At 47.1% G+C, this 23,908-nt stretch overlaps 1 protein-coding gene across 8 annotated transcripts in view; it reads left to right on the top strand.

Moving 5' to 3' along the window:
* adgrb1a (adhesion G protein-coupled receptor B1a) overlaps nucleotides 1-23,908 on the top strand; it is a 67,069-nt gene that overhangs the window by 7,631 nt on the left and 35,530 nt on the right. For 4 of the 8 annotated variants that reach the window (XM_029839102.1, XM_029839101.1, XM_029839103.1 and 1 more), the window contains exons 2-5: nucleotides 6,987-7,846; nucleotides 22,357-22,515; nucleotides 22,984-23,043; nucleotides 23,749-23,853. In XM_029839102.1, the coding sequence (XP_029694962.1) occupies nucleotides 7,117-7,846; nucleotides 22,357-22,515; nucleotides 22,984-23,043; nucleotides 23,749-23,853 (1,054 nt within the window). In that variant the 5' untranslated portion in view covers nucleotides 6,987-7,116. The remainder of the gene's footprint in view (nucleotides 1-6,986; nucleotides 7,847-22,356; nucleotides 22,516-22,983; nucleotides 23,044-23,748; nucleotides 23,854-23,908) is intronic. The other 4 variants (XM_029839104.1, XM_029839105.1, XM_029839099.1 and 1 more) reach the window with 2 other exon arrangements.

Genomic DNA, 23,908 nt, shown 5'->3' with positions numbered 1-23,908 from the left:
CAACATGGGCTGCTAACTGTGCTGCATCAATGCTGTGAGCAGCTGAGAAGCATTTGTTATATTTGCCAAGGAAGGAGCCAATGGCTAATGTTCCATTGAATATTGCCAACCACTGACCTGGCAAACTCACTACAGCAAGAAAGAGATTAAAATATATTCAAAGTCCTTAAATGTAAATACATCACGTACGTTTGGTTCTGTGGTTATCTTTTTCTAAGCTTCAGGCTCAGCAATTTAGACTTCTCCTAACCTTGGAAATGTGTGCATTAGGACTACTTTGATCAGATTAGAGATTTCCATTAATTCAGCCTTAAATTGTATTTTATTCCAAGTGTTTTTGCCCACAGCTGGTGAGGCTCATCCAGAACAAACTGTCTGAGTACTGACTGAGTACTCTGTAAGGAACAATGAGGTCATGTAATCAGATGGGTCCACGTGCACCCTGTACCAAATGCGCTGAGATCTGATCAGATCTAGCTCCATCTTACATCAGGACAGCTGACTAGCTAAATATGTCATAAACTTTTCTTCCAAAATGACACAAGGGTGCTCCAGGATCACTTTAGTCAGTGACGTACAAGCACACGGCTGTAGTGAAGCCAAATGCTGGCAGCGTGTGTTTGTGAGTTTGTTTCTGTATATGTGGTTGACAGTTCCATATGGAGGGGTAGTATCATGAATCCATCGGTTGGGGGTTCAGAGTCAGCTGTGTGGGGCCTCGCCCTCAGGGACTGATTGTAGAGCAAGCACGGTAACAGCGGCTGGCACTGGGTAATTGTACCCTGCAGGCGTGTCATGTTTTTTCACTTGTGCACTGAGCGATCTCACAACACCCCACGGGCGTTTCGAATAAGCGCAGCTTTGATGGCAGACAAGAGGAGCCATACAAGCGAGGAATTAGAGAGTAATACATACAAGGCTACCCCAGTCTGCCGGGAAACCTCTCCCTCGGTTTACAGGTAAAACATTCATAAAACCGACCAAATACAGGACAGCAATTAAATACCAGCGACCTTATAACATCATACTTTGAAGATGTACAGTCTGCAGTAACCCAACATACAAACTGGTTATACTGGGAGCATCAAAGCATGAATTAACTTGTGATAGTGGGAGCAAAAGGTCATTCTGGGAGAGACTCCTGGTCCAGTAAATCAATCAGACGGTGCAGAGTGAATAAAGAGGAACACGTCAGATTGATCCGCATCATTCCTCCTTTTGTGTGAGTCCACAGGTGTCACCTCTAAATCTGCCTCCATTGATTAGCAGCAAATATGGATTTTTTTTCCCTCCCGAAGCCCCGAACTAACAGCAGCCTTGTTTGGCAGCTCGCGGTCGCGTAAATCTCTGTGTGACACTTTGATAGTGGGCGACATTGTGAGGAGAGCAAATATGATTTGAATGAGACGGTATTAAAATCTATTATCGACAGAGGTGGCAGCTCGAAGCTGCACTGATATGGAGCTCTGACAGAGAAGAAGAAGGGATGACAGTGTAGATAAAGAGGAGGAGTGGCTTGTGGGGGTGGAGCTCAACGATCAACAGAGTGGTAAACATTTCAGCCGTCACCACCAAGTGTGGGCAGCTGGTCTGTTTGCATGGCAATGAGAGGAAAAGAGGACAGACTGGCTCAATGGAGCCCTTCAAGGCCTAAGAGAGTCCAGGACAGTGCAGGTCTGTCCTGACCCACACCATCCAGAATCTGCTGCTGCACGTCCACCCCGAGGGAAAGCTCAGCAATGTGCTGAGCGGCTAATGTTAGCAGCCAAGTACAGGACACCAAAACACCTTTTGAAGGAGTAAAGTACCCAGAAACAACTTCTGAAGTAGTAAAGTACACAGAAATGCCTCCTGAAGTCGTAAAGTACACAAAAACAACTTCTGAAGTCGTAAAGTACACCAAAACACCTTCTGAAGTAGTAAAGTACACAGAAATGCCTTCTGAAGTCGTAAAGTACACAAAAACAACTTCTGAAGTCGTAAAGTACACCAAAACACCTTCTGAAGTAGTAAAGTACACAGAAACAACTTCTGAAGTCGTAAAGTACACCAAAACACCTTCTGAAGTAGTAAACTTTACAGAAAACTTCTAAAGTATTAAAGTACACCAAAACACCTTCTGAAGTAGTAAACTTTACAGAAATACCTTCTGAAGTATTAAAGTACACAGAAATACCTTCTGAGGTTTGTGGTGTTCATGTCTGCTCTCGATCACATCCGCTACTTTTTCATTCTAGTTGAAAAAGTAGTTCTAATGACACTTCAGAAAAACAATGATTTCCTTCATCTGAGTATAAGTGGACAACTGATGTTCACATCATCGTGTTTGTCCGACTAAGTTTTCCTTTTCGGACACCGAGAAGAAGCGATTGGAAATCACCGTTCTCAGGTGTGTATGAGCCTTTATTGGAGTTCAGGTGGACAACGCATGTGCACATGATCCACATACTCCTCGCAGAAGAGAGCACGGAGGGACAGCGTGCGTCTTACGTACAACAATAGGTCAACAAAGCTCCCCGATGTTCCATCTTCCTGTTGTTTAAAGTGCTGGCCTGCCGCCTGACTCCCGTTGCTCATGTGATGGAACAGGAAACGGAGCCGTTTTAACCGGCTGAAGATGAACACGGCCCTGAACAGGTTTGTGCCTTTTCACATCACTTTTGCTTCGCTCCATTGTGGCCGAGCCAGAACTACAGTTTTCAACGGAAAACGTTGTGTAAACAGCTTCTAATTCCACTTCTGATATGGAACTCATCTCTCTTTGTCAGGTTGTCATGACAACCGTCCAACATGGAGGCATTGTTATCGCTGTTTCAGGTTCAGGTCGTCCTCCAATAGCAAAGCTTAAGTAAATAAACATAAAATGTTGACTAAACATTCACAAACACAACCTGTGAACCCCTAACACTACCTGAAATAACCTTGTGATTTTTTATATAGCAGAACAATGCCATCCTTTCACCAGGTGCAACATTGATGATGTCATGTATTTAAGACCCAAGTGCCAGCAGCCCCCAGTCATCCCAGCAGCCCAGTGACCAAAGAGCTGAAAGGGTGGACAGTTTGAAGTACCTGGGTCTGTTCTGCTGCTGCTGCTTCATCATGGAGACTGTGTAGTCCACATAAAGTTGAAGGAGATGGGACCCTGTAACACTCCTTGTGGTACTCCTGCAGCACGAGTTCTTTGTTTTAAAGCGTCACCAGTATCACTGTTTATGAACCTCAAAAAGAGAAGCCCTGTGTTGTCCTGCTGTCCTGTGAGGATGCTAGCAGTCTGCCACATACAGCAAACCAGCAGCTACCTAGTGGTTCCACTGGTGCTGCAGCAACATCAGGTGAGAGACACCTGCTGGAAGTCAACCCGAGCAAAGCAGCCAGACACGAGAGATGGAAGGAGAGGTGCATGCAGAGGTGTCCATTACCTCCACATCGCTGACTCAGACAGTCATCCACCACAGATCGGATTGACTATTCCCCCGCGACACTGACACACGTCAGCGTGCCCGGAGAGGCCCGGGTGGGGCCAGACGTGCCTGCATGGTCATGGTGGACTTTAGGTCCTTCCCCCAGCTAGCCAATTAAACAGACACTAATGGTATGCTAACATTAGCAAGCTTCTTGCGAGGTCTTATTGTGGAAAGGGTGTACATGAAAACACCAGTGAAATTGGTATTGGTGCCTCTAATGTGCACATACGTGTGTGAGTTCATCATGAGCTGCTCTGAAGAATGCCAGATGAATGAAAATGTGAAGACAGGAACACAACACACCAGCAAACATTTCTGTTCCTCAGGGAGGAGTGTCATCACTGCTTTAATCATCATGGTGCTTTAAACCAAAAACATAGAAAACGAACACATCCCATTTCACTTTGGCTCAAGTCGGCTCTGGTGCAGGTGGACCTGAAGACGCAGCATGTTTCCTTCTGACAGTTGAAGATACATTGATCATCTGAACCATCATTCAGAACATAGACTACTTCCGCATGCGAAGGGTCACAACACTTTAACTGCAGCTCCATTCAGATCTTAGCAGTCCAGATCCCTCTTTAGTTTAACATTCTCCTTTCTTTGTAAGATTCACATTGTTCTCAGGGGCAGTTAAGGCATGGGTCCGTGTGCGTGTGCACGCACGCGCATGCTTGACCCTCTGTTTATTACAAAGACTTTGACATTTAGTGCAGTAAACACATTCTTCAGCACAGACAGATGATTATGGGTTTAATCTAGGACGTTATAGAGATGTCAAAGGTTGTGTAGTCACCATTTGTTGAGAAAATAATGTGACGTTCTGAAGTAATCCAGTAAGTCATCCACTACTAACACATCTAGATACACCTGGGCTGGTGTCTAGAATGGACTCAGAATGGTGGTCAACACTCACCTGAGTGGTAGTTTAAGATATTTAAACATGTTGATGTAGATCAAGGTTAAACGACACTAAGTGCATCACTGTCATCATCAGTGCTGCCGCTACGCCTGTGTATGTCTTCATTAACGGGCTGTCTCAGACTGTCCGCTGACCTTCACAAATCGATACTCCTGTTCCTTGGAGCCCGCCGTGAGGAGCAGTGAAGGTCTGTGTAACTCCTTCGCTCCCTTTACCTCCTGCACTCTTCATCCCAGCACGCATGCACGAGAGACTGTTGAGATCATGTCTCTTCTGATACCATCAGTGGCCATTTGCGCTCTTTCATCTTACAACTGGGCCATTTGTGGTGGGCTTAGCATGTCACAGATCACAGTCTCTAGCCAAGTCTTGAGTTCTTGTTTTCATTCTGCTCATGTATTTTACAATAGTCGGCTTCTTCGTCCAAGAGTGGTTTTATCTGTAGAGGAAAGCAATGCCAGTTTTCCCCACTCAGCCGGCTTCTCCTGGTATAGCATCACCTCCTTTCATGCTGCTCAAGTTCCGGTTTAGGATTTGGCCCAGAGTTGTAGGCCGCGTGCAGAACAGGCTGTTCCAGCCCCACTGTTGTGTGGACTTTCATTCCTTTTGGTGCATTAGCTCCACTTTTAAAATGTTGACATGCACTTTTAAAGGGACTAATGCAATAGTTTGTTTTGTCATGTAAGTCTATTGACTGCTAGCTTGTAATATAAATAAAGGTCAAGCATCTGGCATTAGCTGATCATTTCACGTTCTTATTGATCTGTGGCTGCTGACTGTTGGTTTTATTTGGCCCGTTCTTTCATCCCCTTTGCTCTCTTGTTTGTGATTATTCACTCTACTGCTGCCATCGTCACTGTCCAACATCTTAAACCCTGCAAGTGATGTTTGTCCCAAATTATTCAGGATGCAAAAGAGCTGAGTGACACTGAGGAACTGTTGGATGATATTAAGAGCTGAGAGATGAGGAGATCCAGCTATGGCTTTTTGCCTCGTGGTTGACACGTCATAGCTCCCAGTGCTCCTCTGCTAATCAGCCTGTAATCCCAGCATGTGACAAGTGATGCTCCATACAACTCTATCATTTTCTCATCAGGGCTCGCTTTGTCTCTGTCTATCGCTCCACTGTTCCATGTGTTTGAAGGGATGTTGCAGCGCTGTGATTGGGCCATTGTGCACCAGCCCGTTGGGCTTGTTTACATGGATTTGTGCTTCTGGGCTGCTGGCTAATGCAACACCTTTGTTCTTTTAATTGCTTGTTGTTGCAGCCGTAGGCTGAAAAGGATGAATAATTCCGCAGCTACTGAGCACTCAACCTTTCAACAACTTTTCAGCTTGAATATGAGGCAACGCCGCTGCTCTGTCCATTTATCACGATCAATCACTTTCAAACAACCAGATGATTCATATTCACAGATTGACTTATGTCTAAATGGATTATACTTCTCACATTTCAAAGAAAATGCTGTCGCTCACTTTCACAAAACCTTCCCCATAATAGGGGTCATGCCCTACCAGTAGGTGGTGATCCAGCGTATATCACCATCTTTATTTCTACTGTTGCCGCTGCAGGCTGATTATTAAATATTATTTCTAGAAGTCATCATTTTTGTCCTAATATTTGACTCCTACTCCAACTTCAGTATGTAGGCAGCGTTGCCCTGGTCATTTCCCCCCTGAGGAAACTCCTTTTCCCCCAGCAGAAGGTAGTCCAGGCATCCAATATCTGCCTTCACTCCCCGTGTGTGGACTGGTACACTCGGCTGTGGTCACGTCCAGATCTCCTGTCAGCAGCACATCTTGGTGCCTCCTGAGGCTCCTCCTCCCTTTGCTGCAATAGTTACTTTCCTCTTCTGTCTTCCCTCCCTCTGTTTGCTTCTCAAACAAGGTGGATTAGGAGAGGCTGGAGGACCCCCAACTTTAGGGTTAGACATCAGGGACGTTATTTGTGGGAGGAGGTTGGACATGAACAAGAAGTCCTGGAAGAGTGGAGCTGTGTGTGTGTGTGTGTGTGTGTGTGTGTGTGCGTGTGTGCGTGTGTGTGGGTGTAACTCTTGCCTGCTGAAAGCTGGAAGGAACATTTTTCCCCATCTCTTTTGGTGGAGACTTGAGATGGCACAGAAGAGGAGGGAGGCATGAAGAAGATGGATTTGTCCACCACTTTCCCTTCTTACAGAGATCTCAAATTCCCATCTTCTGTGGGATATTAGCAGGTCAAACAAAAGAGTGTCTTTGTTGCTGTTGATGGGGACGCTGCAGCAGCAGCTCATCCCTGCTAAATTGCAGTAATGAATGACAGCAGGTGTTGCCTTTGGTAATTAATTGTCTTCTAATTGGACAAATGAATGAGCTGGCAGAGGAAGTATGGGAGCAGACATGTAAGGAGGAACAGCAGTCTCTCCGGAGGAGACCCACATGAGCTTGTCTAACGAACAAAACCCCTCCAACTTGCCATCATGGCTTGGTGTTGCTATGGATATCCTCTGACACAGTGGCTGATGGAGGTTTCTTTGCGCTCTGATCGATATAATTACCAGAATTCCATTGTTTCTGTTCAGATTGGAATACTAATTGGTTTCTTCTGTCCCATTCTCCAGGTTCACAGGTAAATCTTGGATCGACTGAGGCAGCCATGGGCCGACTGCTGTAATCTTCTCCAGTTGGACACAGCGTCAGAGAAAAAGGATTCACATCAGCTGACATTATCTTCTGTTTGTCTTGGAAACCATGACAACTCCGTCTTGGCCTCGGGGCCAAAATCAGCCTCTCTCACTGTGGCTTCTGTATTGTGCCTCTTTGTTGCTGATCGCGGGTTGGGGCTGTGCCTCCCCATCGGGCCCCGAGTCAGAGTCCTGCTCTAGTTTAATCCAGAATCGCTTCTTTGGTTTCTTCCTATCATCATCTGTATTTCCCAGCATGCCTTGTTCTTGGACCTTGCAGAACCCTGACCCAAGGCGCTACACAGTCTTCATCAAAGTCACCAAACCCACCAGGGACTGTGTGCCATCACAGTTCCGCACCTTTCAGTATGACTCTTTCCTGGAGACGACGCGCACCTACCTGGGTATGGAAAGCTTCAATGAGGTGGTGAACCTGTGTAACACCTCCACACCAGTGGCCTTCCTGGAGGCCGGAAAGCAATTCCTCCAGATGAGAAAGGCTCCTCCTCGTTCGGGGAAGTCCATTGCAGATGGAGACGCTGAATTCAAAACAGAGTACCTGGTAGTGGGAAAACGCAACCCCAGCGTGGCGGCCTGTCAGATGCTGTGTCAGTGGCTGGAGGACTGTCTGGCCTCCAGTACATCCAGTAGACCCTGTGGCATCATGCAGACTCCGTGTTTGTGCTGGGAGCCACCACCTCAGCTAAGTGAGGGGGACGGCTGTTACCGCAACGGAGTTTACCTGGAAAACTGTTTAACCAGCCTGGAAGACAATGCGAAAGAAGCTCACGTCAAAGGTGAGTATGCGCTTCATGTTTTTTAATTGGAATGTTTAAGAAGGGGGATGTGCACCGTTTTCCAGCCACCACATGTGATCAAAAATCAAGATGTTTACAGCAATGTGAAGGAGAAGGCTTTTGCATTTGACTTTCATATGACTATAAAACATCTGTCTAAATAAGGTAAATAAAGATGTTGGTGTTGTGTGTGGATGTGGATGTGGACAACTTCTGTTTCTCTTGCTATCCCATCTAAATTAGCACCTCCTAGATCACCAGGCAGTACAAATCTTGTTTGACTACACTATCCAAGACTGCCCCCTGTGACTGTAACAGGTACTGCATCACCACCTTTCTGCAGGAAAGTTGAAAACAGAATCCAAATCAACTCAAGTTGAACAGTTAAAGACATCGGTGCATCACAGTATGATGAGCTGCTGGCATAAAAAGGGCTTTGCCATTTTTAAAAGAAAATATAAACACATCTAAATGTCAGTCTTCAGCACACTCTGTGTACATCAACAGCAATCATATGGAGCACTTTGAGATGGGGAGGAGGCAAAGGTGAGGTTTCTGGTTTCATGTGATGATAGTGGGCTCTTTGACCTTGTGAGGTCGGCACCATTGCGGTTCAGGAATGGTCACTTGATCAGACTCTGAAAGTCTGTGGGAATGAAGGAGACTAATGAACTGATATTTGATAGCTCTGGGGAACCGTAAGACAGGAAGAGGCTGAAACGTCATTGAATAAGGGCCTGTGGCTTCTCCCCAACACTTTCTCAGCAGACACACCGTGGCCTGACATCACTTACCTAGCTTTGTCAGGACTCTGGCCAGAGGGATACAACAATTCTTGGCTTCTATCCCCCAACCTTTCCACTGTTGATTTTATTTCTTCCTCTGCTACTCCGAATCAGCCTGTGGTCTTCCTCCTCCTCCCCCTCCTACCATCAGCCACCACTGCTGACTCCCCATCCCCAGGGTGATAGTGGGCTGATACCAAGCCCATCCTGGGAAGTCAGCCAAGCAAAGAAGAACTTGTGGTGGTATCTTCTGTGTTTTCCTCCCCCAGTCTCATGAGCAGCTAATATCCCCTCGACACCCCGGCTGCCTTTCTGCCAGTTATGCTACTTATGTAATCCTGTTTATGGTGCTGAAGCAATAGGGCGTGGGCTGCTGCTGCTGCTGAAGCTGCTGCTGCTGCTGCTGAAGCTGCTGCTGCTGCTGCTGAAGCTGCTGCTGCTCCTGCTGCTGAAGCTGCTGCTGCTCCTGCTGCTGAAGCTGCTGCTGCTCCTGCTGCTGAAGCTGCTGCTGCTCCTGTAGCTGCTGCTGCTGCTGAAGCTGCTGCTGCTGCTGAAGCTGCTGCTGCTGCTGCTGCTACTGAAGCTGCTGCTGCTGAAGCTGCTGCTGCTGCTGAAGCTGCTGCTGCTACTGAAGCTGCTGCTGAAGCTGCTGCTGAAGCTGCTGCTGCTACTGAAGCCGCTGCTGCTGCTGAAGCTGCTGCTGCTCCTGTAGCTGCTGCAGCAGCTGCTGCTGCTCCTGTAGCTGCTGCTGAAGCTGCTGCTGCTGCTGAAGCTGCTGCTGCTACTGAAGCTGCTGCTGCTGCTACTGAATCTGCTGCTGCTCCTGTAGCTGCTGCAGCTGCTGCTACTGAAGCTGCTGCAGCTGCTGCTACTGAAGCTGCTACCGAAGCTGCTGCTGCTGCATTTGCTGCTACTGAAGCTGCTGCTCCTGTAGCTGCTGCAGGTGCTGCTGCTGCTACTGAAGCTGCTGCTACTGAAGCTGATGCTGCAGGTGCTGCTGCTGCTGAAGCTGCTACTTAAGCTGATGCTGCAGGTGCTGCTGCTGCAGGTGCTGCTGCTGCTACTGAAGCTGATGCTGCAGGTGCTGCTGCTGCTACTGAAGCTGCTGCTGCAGGTGCTGCTGCTGCTACTGAAGCTGCTGCTGCAGGTGCTGCTGCTGCTACTGAAGCTGATGCTGCAGGTGCTGCTGCTGCAGGTGCTGCTGCTGCTACTGAAGCTGCTGCTGCAGGTGCTGCTGCTGCTACTGAAGCTGCTACCGAAGCTGCTACCAAAGCTGCTGCTGCTCCTGCTGCTCCTGTAGCTGCTGCTACTGAAGCTGCTGCTGCTCCTGCTGCTCCTGCAGCTGCTGTTACCGAAGCTGCTGCTGCTGCTGAAGCTGCTACCGAAGCTGCTACCAAAGCTGCTGCTGCTCCTGCTGCTGCTCCTGTAGCTGCTGCTACTGAAGCTGCTGCTGCTCCTGCTGCTCCTGCAGCTGCTGCTACTGAAGCTGCTCCTGCAGCTGCTGCTACTGAAGCTGCTGCTGCAGCTGCTGTTACTGAAGCTGCTGCTGCTGCATTTGCTGCTACTGAAGCTGATGCTGCTCCTGCTGCTCCTGTAGCTGCTGCAGTTGCTGCTACTGAAGCTGCTGCTACTGAATCTGCTGGTGCTGAAGCAGCAGTATTATGTTCTAAATATCAATGGAATTGTTACATTTTATTTATGGTCCTGACATTGTTATTAGAACATGAAGACAAATGACATGAGGCAGATATAAAAGACTTTTATCCCTCACATAAAACTTCAAGACAACTTAAAATCAAATTAAATTAGCTCTTTGTTATCCAACACAGGATAGATGAATGGAACTGTCTTTCTTTTTCACTCCACTGTCACTCAAATACCTTTACAAGGTAAATACAAACACATTTTAGCACTTTAGCACCATTTAGCTAGCTTCCAGTCCAAATTAAGTCGTTAACCTTTTCTAACGGTACAACGGCCTGTTTCTTCTGAACAACGCGGCTTGCAATGGTTCACATGAACCGGTGGATGCAGGAGTAGCGAGATTTGTGGGCGTGCGGGGCCAGCTTGTCTAGGGATCCTTCCTCCTGCTTCTGTCTCATTTGTGACTGTTGTTTACATGAAGACCCCAGAACGCTGCATGTTTTCAATCATGGGAAAACAGGACGGAACGTTCTGCACATGACTTAAAAAATAATTTGTGTTATTTTCCACGAATTAATTGTCTCATATTAATGCATTCATTTAGACAGCGCAAATACAGACATACACACATGCATGCCTCTCCAAACTACTGGCATTTAACAATTGAGAGATGAGTACTGTTGAAATGAAATAGTTCAGTCTTGATTCGCGGCTTGTACGTGGCTTGATCCTCTGTCCAGTTTGAGACATCTGACTAGTAAAGAAACAAGGGAAACTTTATTAGTGGCTTTAATGGTTGTTACATTTATGTATGTTGAGGTTACCGTATAACAAAGATCTGTATGTTGTTCGGTGACCTGGCAGCCGAACGCAATAAAAATATATATGATGTATAAAAATGTATAAAAATAGCATACTTATTCATTTGTATTTAGAATGGTAAGAAAATGCAACCATGAAATGCAAAATAGCAGCATATTTACTCGGTTGGTAGGATCTCTGTGACAGAGTTGCTCTCCTCATAACTGGCTGGATGGAGATCTGAATGGAGGAGTGGAGGATGAAGATAAGGATGGAGGTATAATGGTTGGTAGAAGTAGGTCAGAGACCCAAGGATAGTTAGGAATGATGAATGAAGGTGACAACCGATGTATTGGGAGAAGAAGATGACAGAGTTGCATTAGAAGCTCCTGGATTGATGAGCACACATGGTCATTGCTTGAAATAGGCCTGGAGGAGGTGGACCTGCTTTTTTCTTAGATTTCCATGTGTCCACAGCGGGACTGATGTAACCTGCTCAGGAGCAAGTATCACACTGGCACTGCGTCTGTCCTGGTCTACACCAGTTAGCGTTGGAATTAGCACACTTTGCAGCTAATGGATGAGAATGTGCTCAATATACCAGCTTGATGCTCAACAACAATGATGGGTCCTCCGCTGAGACCTGTTGGAGCTGCACGGAGGTTGTGGTCCAGTGGAGCAACTCAATATTCATTGTCATGACATTGATAGATCAGTGTTTAAATTAATCTGAGGTGAGAAGATGGTGAAGAAGGTGGCCGTCACTGTACAGAACATGCAGACTGGTTTCATTGCATTATCGAATATGTGGAAGACACATCAACATCCGCTGACAAGAGATTGGTGCGAGCTCATGATCCGGAAGTTCACCTCTAACTGTAATGTGAGCCTTTGAAATGTTAGGAGCTGAGGCTAATCTGCAGTAGTTGTCCGGACATCTTTAACCTTTATCCTGGCTATTTTTGGGCCATTCTGACATTAAAGCTTTGGGGACAAACCATTCGTGGCTGCTAGCCTCAGTCTAGAAGTGGTCTCCACACAGAAATCTCTGAGTAGAGAGTGGACGTGTCGTGTCGTGGGATGTGGCTGTGTGGAGCAGAAGAAGATTGATTTTTTTGGGCCCTCGGAGGACGGCAGGGGCGGCAGTGAGTGATTAAACGGTGGATCAGAGAGATGTGAGGAGATGAGAAAGTGCATGACTCAGTGTGAACAAAAGAGACACAATGGTGATAGCTTTGAAGAGGAGCCAACAATGAGAAACATGAAGGTGAGGGAGGATGGCTCAGACCCGCCGCGTCACACACCCTCGCCGTCAGCTGTGCAGCCGTACTCAGGTGTGAAATCAGCAAACCAGGTTGAGGTGGAGGAGGAGAGCGGGTCTTCCTGTCCAGGCTGAGTGGAGGTTTGCTCACCAGTCCTGACCTTATGGATGTGCATGTGATATCACTGTTATGGAGATGTGACAAGTTCTGTACTTGTTGTTTGTAATGTTTGTAACTGTCAGAAAGCACTAGTGGTGGTGCACCTGTGTCATTTCTCTCTCTTACAGCCAGACATGTTTCTGCAAATGTCTCAGTGTCCTTGAAGGGAGCAGCAAACTGCAGCCAGGGATCAGGAAAATGTTGACCTTCCACTGGGCAGAATTCCTGATGCTGCTGCGTCAGATTCTTTGAGCGGGCTACTTTGAGTTTCTGCTCACATGATTGAGCACCAGGGGGCGCCCTATTTAGGGGAAGAGGTTAATTTTTGCAATTCCTTCTGCCTTCTCCCTGAGCCCCTCCTGTCGGAAGGATTTCCCTTGAGTTGATCAGGCTTTGAGAACTTCATGCCTTCACGGTTTCAGCTCATGGGCGAGACCACCAGTGTAGACCCAAGGGGTCCATCACAGAATGCAGCAGCCATGGCTCGGCTGACGTGTATGTTTGATCTCAAGGACCAGTCCCATGCACACACACATGCACATACACACACACACACACAAAGCCGAGAGAAACAAATGTGTAAATACTGTAGATGCACTGAAATCCTTTGATTGCCTGAATGGCACAGTTGAAGAGGAAAGAAGAGAGAAAATAGTTTGCCCAGACAGTTTGTGGTCGTGTTTTTACCCCATCCTTTATACACCAGTAGTGAACACACAACTCAGGTCCAGGAGCAGTGCACAGCCCTGAGACTTTAACCGGCAACCCTCAGGTTACAGAACCAAATCTTTTTCTCTGAGAGTTGGGCCTTTATTGAGGAGAGAAAATGCTGCTGTGCTTTGCACTCGACAGGGTTGGGGTCAGGGGTCAGACCTTGTTTTTTCTGGGATTGTTTTAGCAAAACCTTTGGCTCCTCCAAACTCAACAATTCTCATGGCTTTAAGGCATAATACAATAATTTTAAAAATACCTTCAAAGTGTAATTTGTTGGGAATATTTCATCATTACAGAAGTTTTTCAAGAGGGAGATAATGGATTTTTTTACCTCATGGTGGTACGGACGTGTTATTTTCAAACTTTCCCTTTCAAATCATTGACCAAGTCAGTGTGATGTGTCTGGAAATTACAGACATGTCTTGGTCTCTGTGCCGCCTCAGCTGGACAGCCATTTTGTTGGTAGCCTTGGGTAATAAGCAGAGGGCGAGGAAATGTGCCTGTGGTGAGCTTTAACTACATGGCCTCCACCGAGATGGACAGTCCCACAAATACCATCTTTCACCACTCTGATAGCAGCCTAACTGTTGGTGACGGGGACGGAAGGCCACCACAATGAGGAGGAAACGCGCTCCAAGCCAACTGACTCACAGCTCCTCCTGCTGTCGCTGGCAGTGAGACCTGATTCTATCAGCATCCGTGAGGACTCCAGTCGCCTCGTTAATGATCACCGTTTCTGCTTCTCCGTCCAGTTAAAGGGAGGGAGGGAGCTGCACGTTGGTTCCTGCTGTTTCCTGTTGCACTACAGGGGAAAAGAGTTAACTCAACACAGTTCAGCTGGCCTGAAGTTCACCCACTTTGAGTCATGAGCTGCTAGGATCAATAACGCGTCTGTCTGGAGTCCTCAGAGGTGCGACCATGGAGACACTGAGGGACATGTCTCTACAGGTGTGAGTGTGATGGATTTATTATTACGTTCACAACAGTTAGCAATGCTAAGCTCCTACACGGTTGAAATGACTTCTTGGTGTCCAGTTACAAAGGACTGCATGACTGAGCCGTACACAGGCCTGAATGCTGATTGGCTGTTGGTTCTGCCTGAAGTCGGTTGGAGGTTGTGTTTGTCAGCCCTCTTTTACAGCAAAGAGAAAATGATGATAAAGAGTTCAACATTTAAAAGGAACTATTCAAAAAGAGCTGCATCATATGGAGTTTAGACTATCTGTCACACACCTCCCTCAGGTTCAGTTTGAGCTCTGCTGTCACCACATTCACCACCTCCAGAGGTCCACTTGCTCTCATTCTCCACCATCACCTTGTGTCGTCATGTCTTCTTCTCAGATTTCATCTTCCGCTGCTGTTTTGGAGAGTTGCAGTTGAGATGAATTAGCTGCATGCTAACATTTAGAGCTGTTGTTGCTGATATCGTTCTGCTCACGTCCACCCGTGCGCTGCAGATCTACGTGCTCCTTCACCAGCGAAGGGTGAGGAATTATCTTTCTCCAGGCTGTCCACCAGCAGACGGCCTGTCTGAGAGCTCCCCGAGGCTTTATTAAACATTCATGCTTTAATTAAGCAATTTTACCACCACAACGTTCAGGCTGATGATAAAAGCAGCGCCGCAGGATGAGTGTGCGAGTGTGTGTGTCTGTGTGAGTGTGTGTGTGTGTGTGTGTGTGTGAGTGTGTTTGTGGCTGTGTGTTAGTGTGCGTGTGGCTGTGTGAGTGTATGTGTGTGTCTGTGACTGTGTGTGTGGCTGTGTGTGTGTGTGTGTGTGTGGCTGTGTGTGTGTGTGTGTGTGTGTGTTAATTTCCTGGACAACAGTGAGGATTCCAGAGAAGATAAGGTGAAGGTTTTGACCTCCTGCGATGCTCATGTGTCGACGCTCATGTGACACCTCAGGTGATGAGAGGAGTTGTGTTGTCCACCTGAGTCATGGAGTTTAGGAGATCTGAAAATGTTTTCTCTCTGGGAAAGTAGTCTTTTATTGAGAGAATGTATCTGTGTGTTCCTGAAGGGTGAAATTGTGTGAGAGAGAGGGAAAGGGGTGTGTGTGGGTGTTTGTGTATGTGTGTGTCTGTGTGAGTGTGTGTGTATTTTTGTCCTTGTTAAGAGCAGACGGTGGCTCTGTAGGATGACTGTGAGTGTTGCTCTCCTTGGTGGCATCACCTGAAATGACACCCAGAGGTGAAACACTGTCAAAAACACACACCCCCACCCCATACACACACACACATTCATACTCACATGCGTGCACACACATGCGTGCACACACAGACTTACGCAATCACATACACACACCATCACACACCACACACCCTCACAGAGACCAAGAGAAAATGGAGACCCTCATATAGAACATGTAGAACATGGAGACCCCCACATAGACCAGGAGAACATGGATACCCTCACATAGAACATGTAGAACATGGATACCGTCACATAGAACATGTAGAACAAGGATACCCTCACAGAGACCAGGAGAACATGGAGACCCTCACATAGAACATGTAGAACAAGGATACCCTCACAGAGACCAGGAGAACATGGAGACCCTCACATAGAACATGTAGAACAAGGAGACTCTTAACTAGACCAGGAGAAGATGGAGATCTCACATAGACCAGGAGAACATGGAAACCCTCACATAGAACATGTAGAACAAGGATACCCTCACAGAGACCAGGAGAACATGGAGACCCTCACATAGAACATGTAGAACAAGGAGACCCTCATATAGACCAGGGGAACATGGAGACCCTCACATAGAACATGTAGAACAAGGATACTCTCACAGAGACCAGGAGAACATGGAGACCCTCACATAGAACATGTAGAACAAGGAGACTCTCAACTAGACCAGGAGAAGATGGAGATCTCACATAACCAGGAGAACATGGAGACCCTCATATAAACATGGAGACCCTCACATAGAACATGGAGGTCTAGGAGACCCTCAACTAGACCAGGAGAACATGGAGACCCTCACATAGAACATGTAGAACAAGGATACTCTCACAGAGACCAGGAGAACATGGAGACCCTCACATAGAACATGTAGAACAAGGAGACTCTCAACTAGACCAGGAGAAGATGGAGATCTCACATAACCAGGAGAACATGGAGACCCTCATATAAACATGGAGACCCTCACATAGAACATGGAGGTCTAGGAGACCCTCACATAACCAGGAGAACATGGAGACCCTCACATAACCAGGAGAACATGGAGACCCTCACATGCACCAGGAATACCTGGTGACCCCCTCAAGGTCACAAAGAGAACCTGGAGACCCTCACAGGAAGACAGAACATAGAACCAACTCAGGTTTTGAGGATTAAGCTTTTCTATAGGTGGACACAGAAAACAACAGGCTTTGATCCTCACAGGTGCAGTAAAGTTCCGATGGAAGTCAGCAGATGAAGTCCAGCTGGCATCTGTAGAACAGACGTGTAGTTTGATGTCTCTGCCCTTGGTAAGAGTTTGCCTTTAGTCTACTTGGTCACCGTAACAGAAGCACTCTGACCCTGTTGAGCCAGGTTCTCCTGTCTTCACTTCAGCTTCACCTTTGTGCTGGACTTCTTGGTGTTCCAGTCTTGTGGTATCGGCGCTGCGTCGCTCAGGAGACCTCAGAAAAACAAAAATTTACTCAATATTTTTTTCAGGTGTTACAAAGAGCAAATTCCTTCCCTGCTGTTCAGAGGCCCCAAGGCTGGACTGAGACGGAAATTTGCTGGCTTTTAATTCCCATTTCCTGTCCCTGCAGACCTTCGTGCTTCCCTCAGCAGTGCACAATGGAAGGATCATCTGAATCCTCATCAGGGGTCTTTGCTCTGCGAAAGCTTTTGGAGATAAATGTTGTTTTCAGAACATCTCGGTTCTTCTGCCTCGTTCACACTGAAGGGTCAACAAACAGGACACACACCAGAGGCATCATAGGCTGTGGAACGGAGGTGGTAACCTCCGATAAGCCCCACCCACCCGTGCACCCATCCATCCATCCATCCCTCCATCCACCCTTCCACCCATCCATCATCTATCCACAATCCATCCATCCATCCCTCCACCCATCCATCATCCATCCATCCACCCATCCATCCACCCCTGCACCCATCCATCCATCCCTCCCTCCCTCCCTCCCTCCACCCATCCATCATCCATCCACCATCCATCCACCCCTGCATCCATTCATGCCTCCATCCACCCTTCCACCCATCCATCATCTATCCACCATCCATCCATCCACCCCTGCACCCATCCATCCACCCCTGCACCCATCCATCCATCCCTCCCTCCCTCCACCCATCCATCATCCATCCACCATCCATCCACCCCTGCATCCATTCATGCCTCCATCCATCCATCCATCCATCCATCCATCCATCCATCCATCCATCCATCATCCATCTTCCCATCTACTCCTCCAGTCATCTATCCACCCCTCCATCCATCCATCCATCCATCTTCCCATCCACTCCTCCAGTCATCTATCCACCCCTCCATCCCCCCATCCCTCCATCCATGACTCACAGCACAACCATCATCCCACACTGTGAAGGGAAACCACAACTTCTTTTACTCCAGAGTGTTTGAATATCAGTGTGGGAAGTCCAAACTATAATGCTCAGGTGTGTGTGTGTGTGTGTGTGTGTGTGTGTGTGTGTGTGTGTGTGCGCGTGTGTGTGTGTGTGTGTGTGTGTGTGTCTACACAGGTTAACGCTCCCTGGATTCCTGTGAATTTACTTCTTATTACTGTTGTTTACTGAACAACTTAAATGTTCTCCCAAAGTAACTTTTAGTCAGTAGCAAGAGGAAAACACAATGACGCATTCATGGTGAGCTCAGAGGCTGAAGAAGCTCCAGAGAGCTGAGGACACAGTCAAGCACAGCGGGGGCGATTTTCACTCTTAATAACCTAGCGGGGGGGAGGCTGAGGGGGCGTGGAATCCACTTGAGGCCACAGACGAAATATGTACAGAGGCTGTGGCAGTTCCTATAGGAACGATGGAGGCTGATGCCAGGTGTCCCGGCGGCCCTGAAGGAGGGGGGCTGAACATCAGTGGGTGCAGTGGACATCAGCAGAGACACAAAAAGAGCAAAGTCAGTCCAGAGTTTCTACAGAGATGACAGTCATCCAACAAGGTCTTCCTCTGAGCTTTATCATCCCGCTGACATGTGCTGTGGAAGACGGAAAGCTGCTGCCAGCTGCCACTCATCCCTGTGCTCAAAGACCTCTGGAGCCTTCCTCTTATCGTTGTCTCTGACAGGGGTATCCATCTTCGGAATTGAAATGTCTGGTTGGCAGACGTGCACCTGAAACCAGAGAGGAACCTGGAAGAAATGCAGATGGCCCATCCAGATGAGTTTAGGCAGAACTCTGCTGCTGGGTCGGTTAGTTTCAGTCTGGTCCAGGGTGTCTGAAAGTACTCAAAGAGGAGAGAAAAGCCAAACGTTTGCTCGAATAAAACTCAGAAATGCCCCTCTGGCAGGGTGAACCTGTGATGTCATCAGACAGTTCCGACATGCATTTCACCTACAGCAGAAGTGAGGAGCCAGAGGCTGAGGTGACATCCAGGTCACCTGTGCTGCATCTTCAGCCAGATGATTGATCCCTGCTAACATCGCTGGACTGGACACTTTGTTGTTTCACGTTATGATACTCAATTTAGTTTGATCTTCATCAAGGTTGAAGATGGAGCCGAGCATCAGTCCATTGTCCTTCAGCTGTTGGAGATCGCCTGTGAAGCCCCTCCCCCACCCCTGGACAAAAAGGCTGCAACACTGATAATAGAAACACCTAATTTCTGTTATGAGTTCATTATTGTTCAAACTTTTTTTCCAACTGTGTCTGAGATGAAAAGCTACAATGCTGCAGATGTTAATTATATCATCCTCAATGCCTTCAATCATTTGTACTTGGAACACTGTTAGGGTCTGGGTTTTAACAGGACCCAAAAGCAGGCAAGAACGCAGTGATGAAAAGTCCAAAACCAGATTTAATTCCACAAACACAAAAACGGCAGTCCTGGACTGCTGGGAAGCACAAGTTCAAAACTTGGACACTCCAAACGAGCAGGGAACACGTACCATACACAAGATACAAAATACACTAGAAAGTACCAACACACCAAGGTCACCAAAAACACCAAAATACTCCGTCACTGGTAGGCAGAAGTCCAGTCCTTAAATAGTCGGCTATTGCTGATAGCCTGCAGGTGCGTCAACCTGTGGCAGGAGCATAGCTCTACCACGCCCCCTGCAGGAAAAAACAACCCAGAATCCTGGACCCTAACAAACACTCTCAGACTGTTTTTCTTTCCTGCATCTTCTTGTCTCGTAGCATGGAAAGCAGCTGCATCCAGCAGTCTCTGGCTCCAGGGGACATGCTCATTTCTTTTGGACTTTTGTAGGCTGAACAAGGGTTTACCATATTTGAAATCTTGAACAAGCTTTTCCTGGTCTGGTTGGAAGACTCTTGATGAAAATTGACAAAGGAACAATAGTGTCAACATACTGACCAGCGGAGACATGACGAATGAATATCAGTTTTCACCTCCTCTGAGCTTCTCCATGGAGCTTCTCCACTCCCTTGTATAGCTTTACCCCCCCAATGACACAAGCCTAAAGCTTTAGCCTCAGTTTACAGACACAGATGTACAGAGGAACCCCACCCCCCACAGTGCAGTTGACTGCTTCTGTCCTCTGGGTGTCTGCACTCACCTGATCCTCCACTGATGTTGGCTTCTTCGTGCATCTCCTGTTTTCCTACCTTCATCTGTTTTCTGCCAAGATCACATCCCCCCTCCCCCACCTGCTGATTGTCACACTTCCAAAATCACATTTCCTGTCTGCACGCTCACACACAGTAGATCTGTTGTAACCCCAAACTTGCATGTGTGTTTGTATGTGTGTGTGTGTGTGTGTGTGTGTGTGTGTGTGTGTGTGTGTGTGTGTGTGTGTGTGACTTTCACTGAGGTTTATCACACACACACACATACACACAGAGTGAAAAGGAGAGTACCGGTATGTCTGTTTTAGAGGTGGCTGAAGGTCGGGGGGGATTTGGAGGGGAAGAATGAATTGGAGGCTTGCGAAGGTGATTTGTAAAGGAAGACCCCACCCCCTGAAATATTACAACAGTAGAAAATGCCCTTCTGGGCGGGGGGGGGGGGATTATTCTTCCCTGCAAGACTGATGATTGAGCAAGAAAAGAAAATACAAATTCATCGTCCAGGTATTGTATCGTATTTTCTTCCCCAGCAGAGTGATGAATCTTATCAGTGGTAAGTAGCGCCCCACCCCCACCCCCCCACAGCCTCACTAGTGTCTTCGTTTGACAGAAGGAGCTTGTGTCCTTTGCTTTAAACTGCCGTTAATCTTCCTGAATATTCTTAAAGTGCACTTCGTCAAAATCCAATGATTAAGGAGAGCAGCTGAAGGTTATGGTGTTTGTCCCTCACACCCTCCCACAAATGAAACAGAAAAAGCTGTTGGGTTCATCGCCATGGGTTACAGGGGGGGGGAAACATCTGTCACCGGCTCAGAAGAGTCAACAGAAACACAGACAAGAGTCAGGAGTCTCTCTGACCCTGCTCTCCTCTTTCTGGCACTTCTGTTTAGTTTTCTTGATTGAAAGAAAAGGGGGATGGATCATTCCTGTATCTGAGTGATTTGGTCTCACTTTTTCATCTGGCTGATGAAACTGTGAGAATTAAAGAGCAGGGTCCCCAAAGGCCTTTTAACACTCTGCCTTAACTCGGCCTTCTACACTTTGATCCTGCAGCCTGGTTGACCCTAAACCAACCCCACCACAACACCAACAGTAACAGAGCCAACAGGCAACCACAGATCTCTGGTGTCATCGCAGGGAACTAGAGCAGAAACGAGGGTGGTCACAGAGTCCTGGTTAGTCTGTGTGGAAACAACCTTCTCCAGCCAGTATTCTTCTGAATGTATGGATGGATGGATGGAGGGGTGGATGGATGGGTGGGTGGGTGGATATATAGAGGGGTGGGTGGATGGATGGATAATGGATGAATGGATGGGTGGACAGACAGATGGACAGACAGACAGGCAGGAGGGGCAGACAGACAGACAGGAGGGGCAGACAGACAGACAGGAGGGGCAGACAGGCCCCAAACCATAGAAGCATCCAATTCTCTTGTTACATTGTTATCATATCTTATTGTTCTCAACTCCAACATGAACCTGAGCGGTTGGTGCTGCTGTGAGTTACTGTGGATAAAGTTCTCAGGGTTCCAGGGAAAGACCTGAGAGTGCTGATAAATTCACACACACACACACACACACACACACACACACACACACACACACACACACACACACACGCACACACACAGACCATTCAGTCCCTTAGCCCAGAGGAAATTGACGGGGGAGTAATTAAAAGGTGTGTGTGGATGTCGGCCATCTTCATGTTCTATTCATGCAGATTAATACATATTTGTCGTAGCCTGTGGGGCTAAAAGGCATCTGTCTGTCCCATTAAACATTCATGACCGAGCAGAACACAGCAAGAGGAATGGAGGGAGAGCGAGCTTACACACTCCTCCTCATATCATCACACATCTTAATGGAGCGCATTAAATCAGTATGGCCAAAGTGGGAATTTAATGGTGACAGTGGCTTCATCACGCCTGTGTTTTAAAGCAGAACAAACAGCTCCCTTCAGATCATCTTTGGTGTTCAGTGGCAGCATGTGTACTCACGCTAGCATGTATCTGGTTTGATGGCTGCCTTCCTGGGACCACGCTACATGACTGGGGCTGTGCACAGCTGGGTTTAGTTATCTGGATCTTGATTGATGGCCCTTCAGGACGGTGTCTGCCTCTCCAAAAGTTCTGCAGAACACGTTCTTCATTTCTTTGGTGCAAAGGTGACATGAACACATTATGTGATCACAGTAGTTTTACTTCTGACACTCTGAGGACTGACAACTTTTCAAATGCTAAAACTTCTGGTTTATAAAAGATTTATTCACAGTTATTCATTCATCCTTCACTCAAATTAGCCATTTTCAGAAAAATGCTAATATTTTAGGCAACAGTGTTTAACCTGAGTGACAGAGCCCTCTCGTTCTCAGCACACAGTGACCAGCCAGTGTGTGTGTGTGTGTGTGTCCAGGTGGCTGGAGTTTGTGGGGTCAGTGGGCACAGTGCAGCAGCCAGTGTGGAGGTGGAATCCAGACCCGCAGCCGGACCTGTCGGGTGCCTCCAGAGGAGTCGTCCCTGTGTGAGGGAGTGGTGGAGGAGGGCCGACCCTGCAACTCACAGCCGTGCACAGGTGAGTTTTTCATTCTCCCTGCAACTCACAGCCGTGCACAGGTGAGTTTTTCATCTTCCAATCATGACTGGTCTCAAAGTCCAGTAGTCCATATGTTTCTGAGTGGCCTCATGTGTAAATATGAGTGGGATGTCAACCACGTCAACCAAATTGATGTTTTGGTGTTGATGTTATACTTTTATTTTATTGGAGTAGTTAGACTTTATCGCAGTTTGAAACATTTCATCATTTCAGCAGCACACAGCAACAGATTTGAATTGTGGGATCAGCAGGAGGGTTCGACTGGTCCTCCCCCATTTGGAACTGCCTTGTTGGAACAAGACACCCCACTTTAAATTATATTCAATGGTCATTGAAAGTTCAGTGTAAAACTACTTGAGACAACTTGGTTTTGATAAAATTAGATAAAATAGTTATCCCAATTGTTCTTTACACTGAAATGCATTCTGGGTAATGTTGTGGGTCCAGCAGTACAGGAGCAGTGGGCCCAGGGTCTCCCATTCAACTGCAGCGCACTGCCAGAGAAAGGTTCGATAAAGAATACTCACTTTTTATTACATAAACGTGTCTCAAAATGGGATAAAGAGTGAATCAATGGAACTGTGGTTGGAATACTACATGATGAAAAATAAATGTTGTGTTCATCCCACAGGTCTCTCATCTTCATATGAGTCACTTTATGATGACTGTGAATAGAAAATTGCCACCAAAAGAAGCACATTGTGACATTTTTGAAATATCAATGTACCACTAGACAAGTAAGCATTAGACAAGCATTAGCCTTTATCTCCTCATTTTCTTTTTGTTGACATTAATACATTATTTTTATGTTATCATCCTCATTAAACTGAGAAAAATGGCAACATCTGTAGGTTGAGAATGCTTTCAAATGTTTAGAGTTCTTTGAGCATTAAAGAATTTTTATGTGTCACCAACTGCAGCAACAACATTGGAAGAGAACAGTAATAATGTGTCTTATTGATTTTGTTGGAAGAGCTTTAACATGACGTTGTTCCTCGTTACTCCCCATCAGAGAGCATCTTTGGCCACCATCAAATGAGCACTGCACACATTCACAGCACAGCAGCATTCACACAAAAGTCCCAAGTTTGGCTGATGCGTATCTGGGTGACCAATCACGTCGCAGTTGTGCCCTAAATTTATAACATCAATGACAGACCTCAGGTTGCTAACCCCCACCCTTCCTCCCCCTCCGGCCTTGCCCCACTTTAGGCAAAGGCCGCCACCTCTCTCGCAGCCAATCGCTTCGCTCGGTGGACAGCCGCAAGCGTGATGATGTAGACAAGCCCCGCAGTGGACAGCAGAGTCCTCAGACAGGTAAGACAACGGGACGCAGAGGGATCCCATGCATCAGTCACTGCAGCAGCTTGGG

Source organism: Takifugu rubripes, chromosome 7 (assembly GCF_901000725.2).
Source record: "Takifugu rubripes chromosome 7, fTakRub1.2, whole genome shotgun sequence".
Lineage (NCBI taxonomy): Eukaryota > Metazoa > Chordata > Actinopteri > Tetraodontiformes > Tetraodontidae > Takifugu > Takifugu rubripes.
The sequence above is the reverse complement of the archived record's forward strand: the minus strand, read 5'-3'. Positions and strand labels throughout refer to the sequence as shown.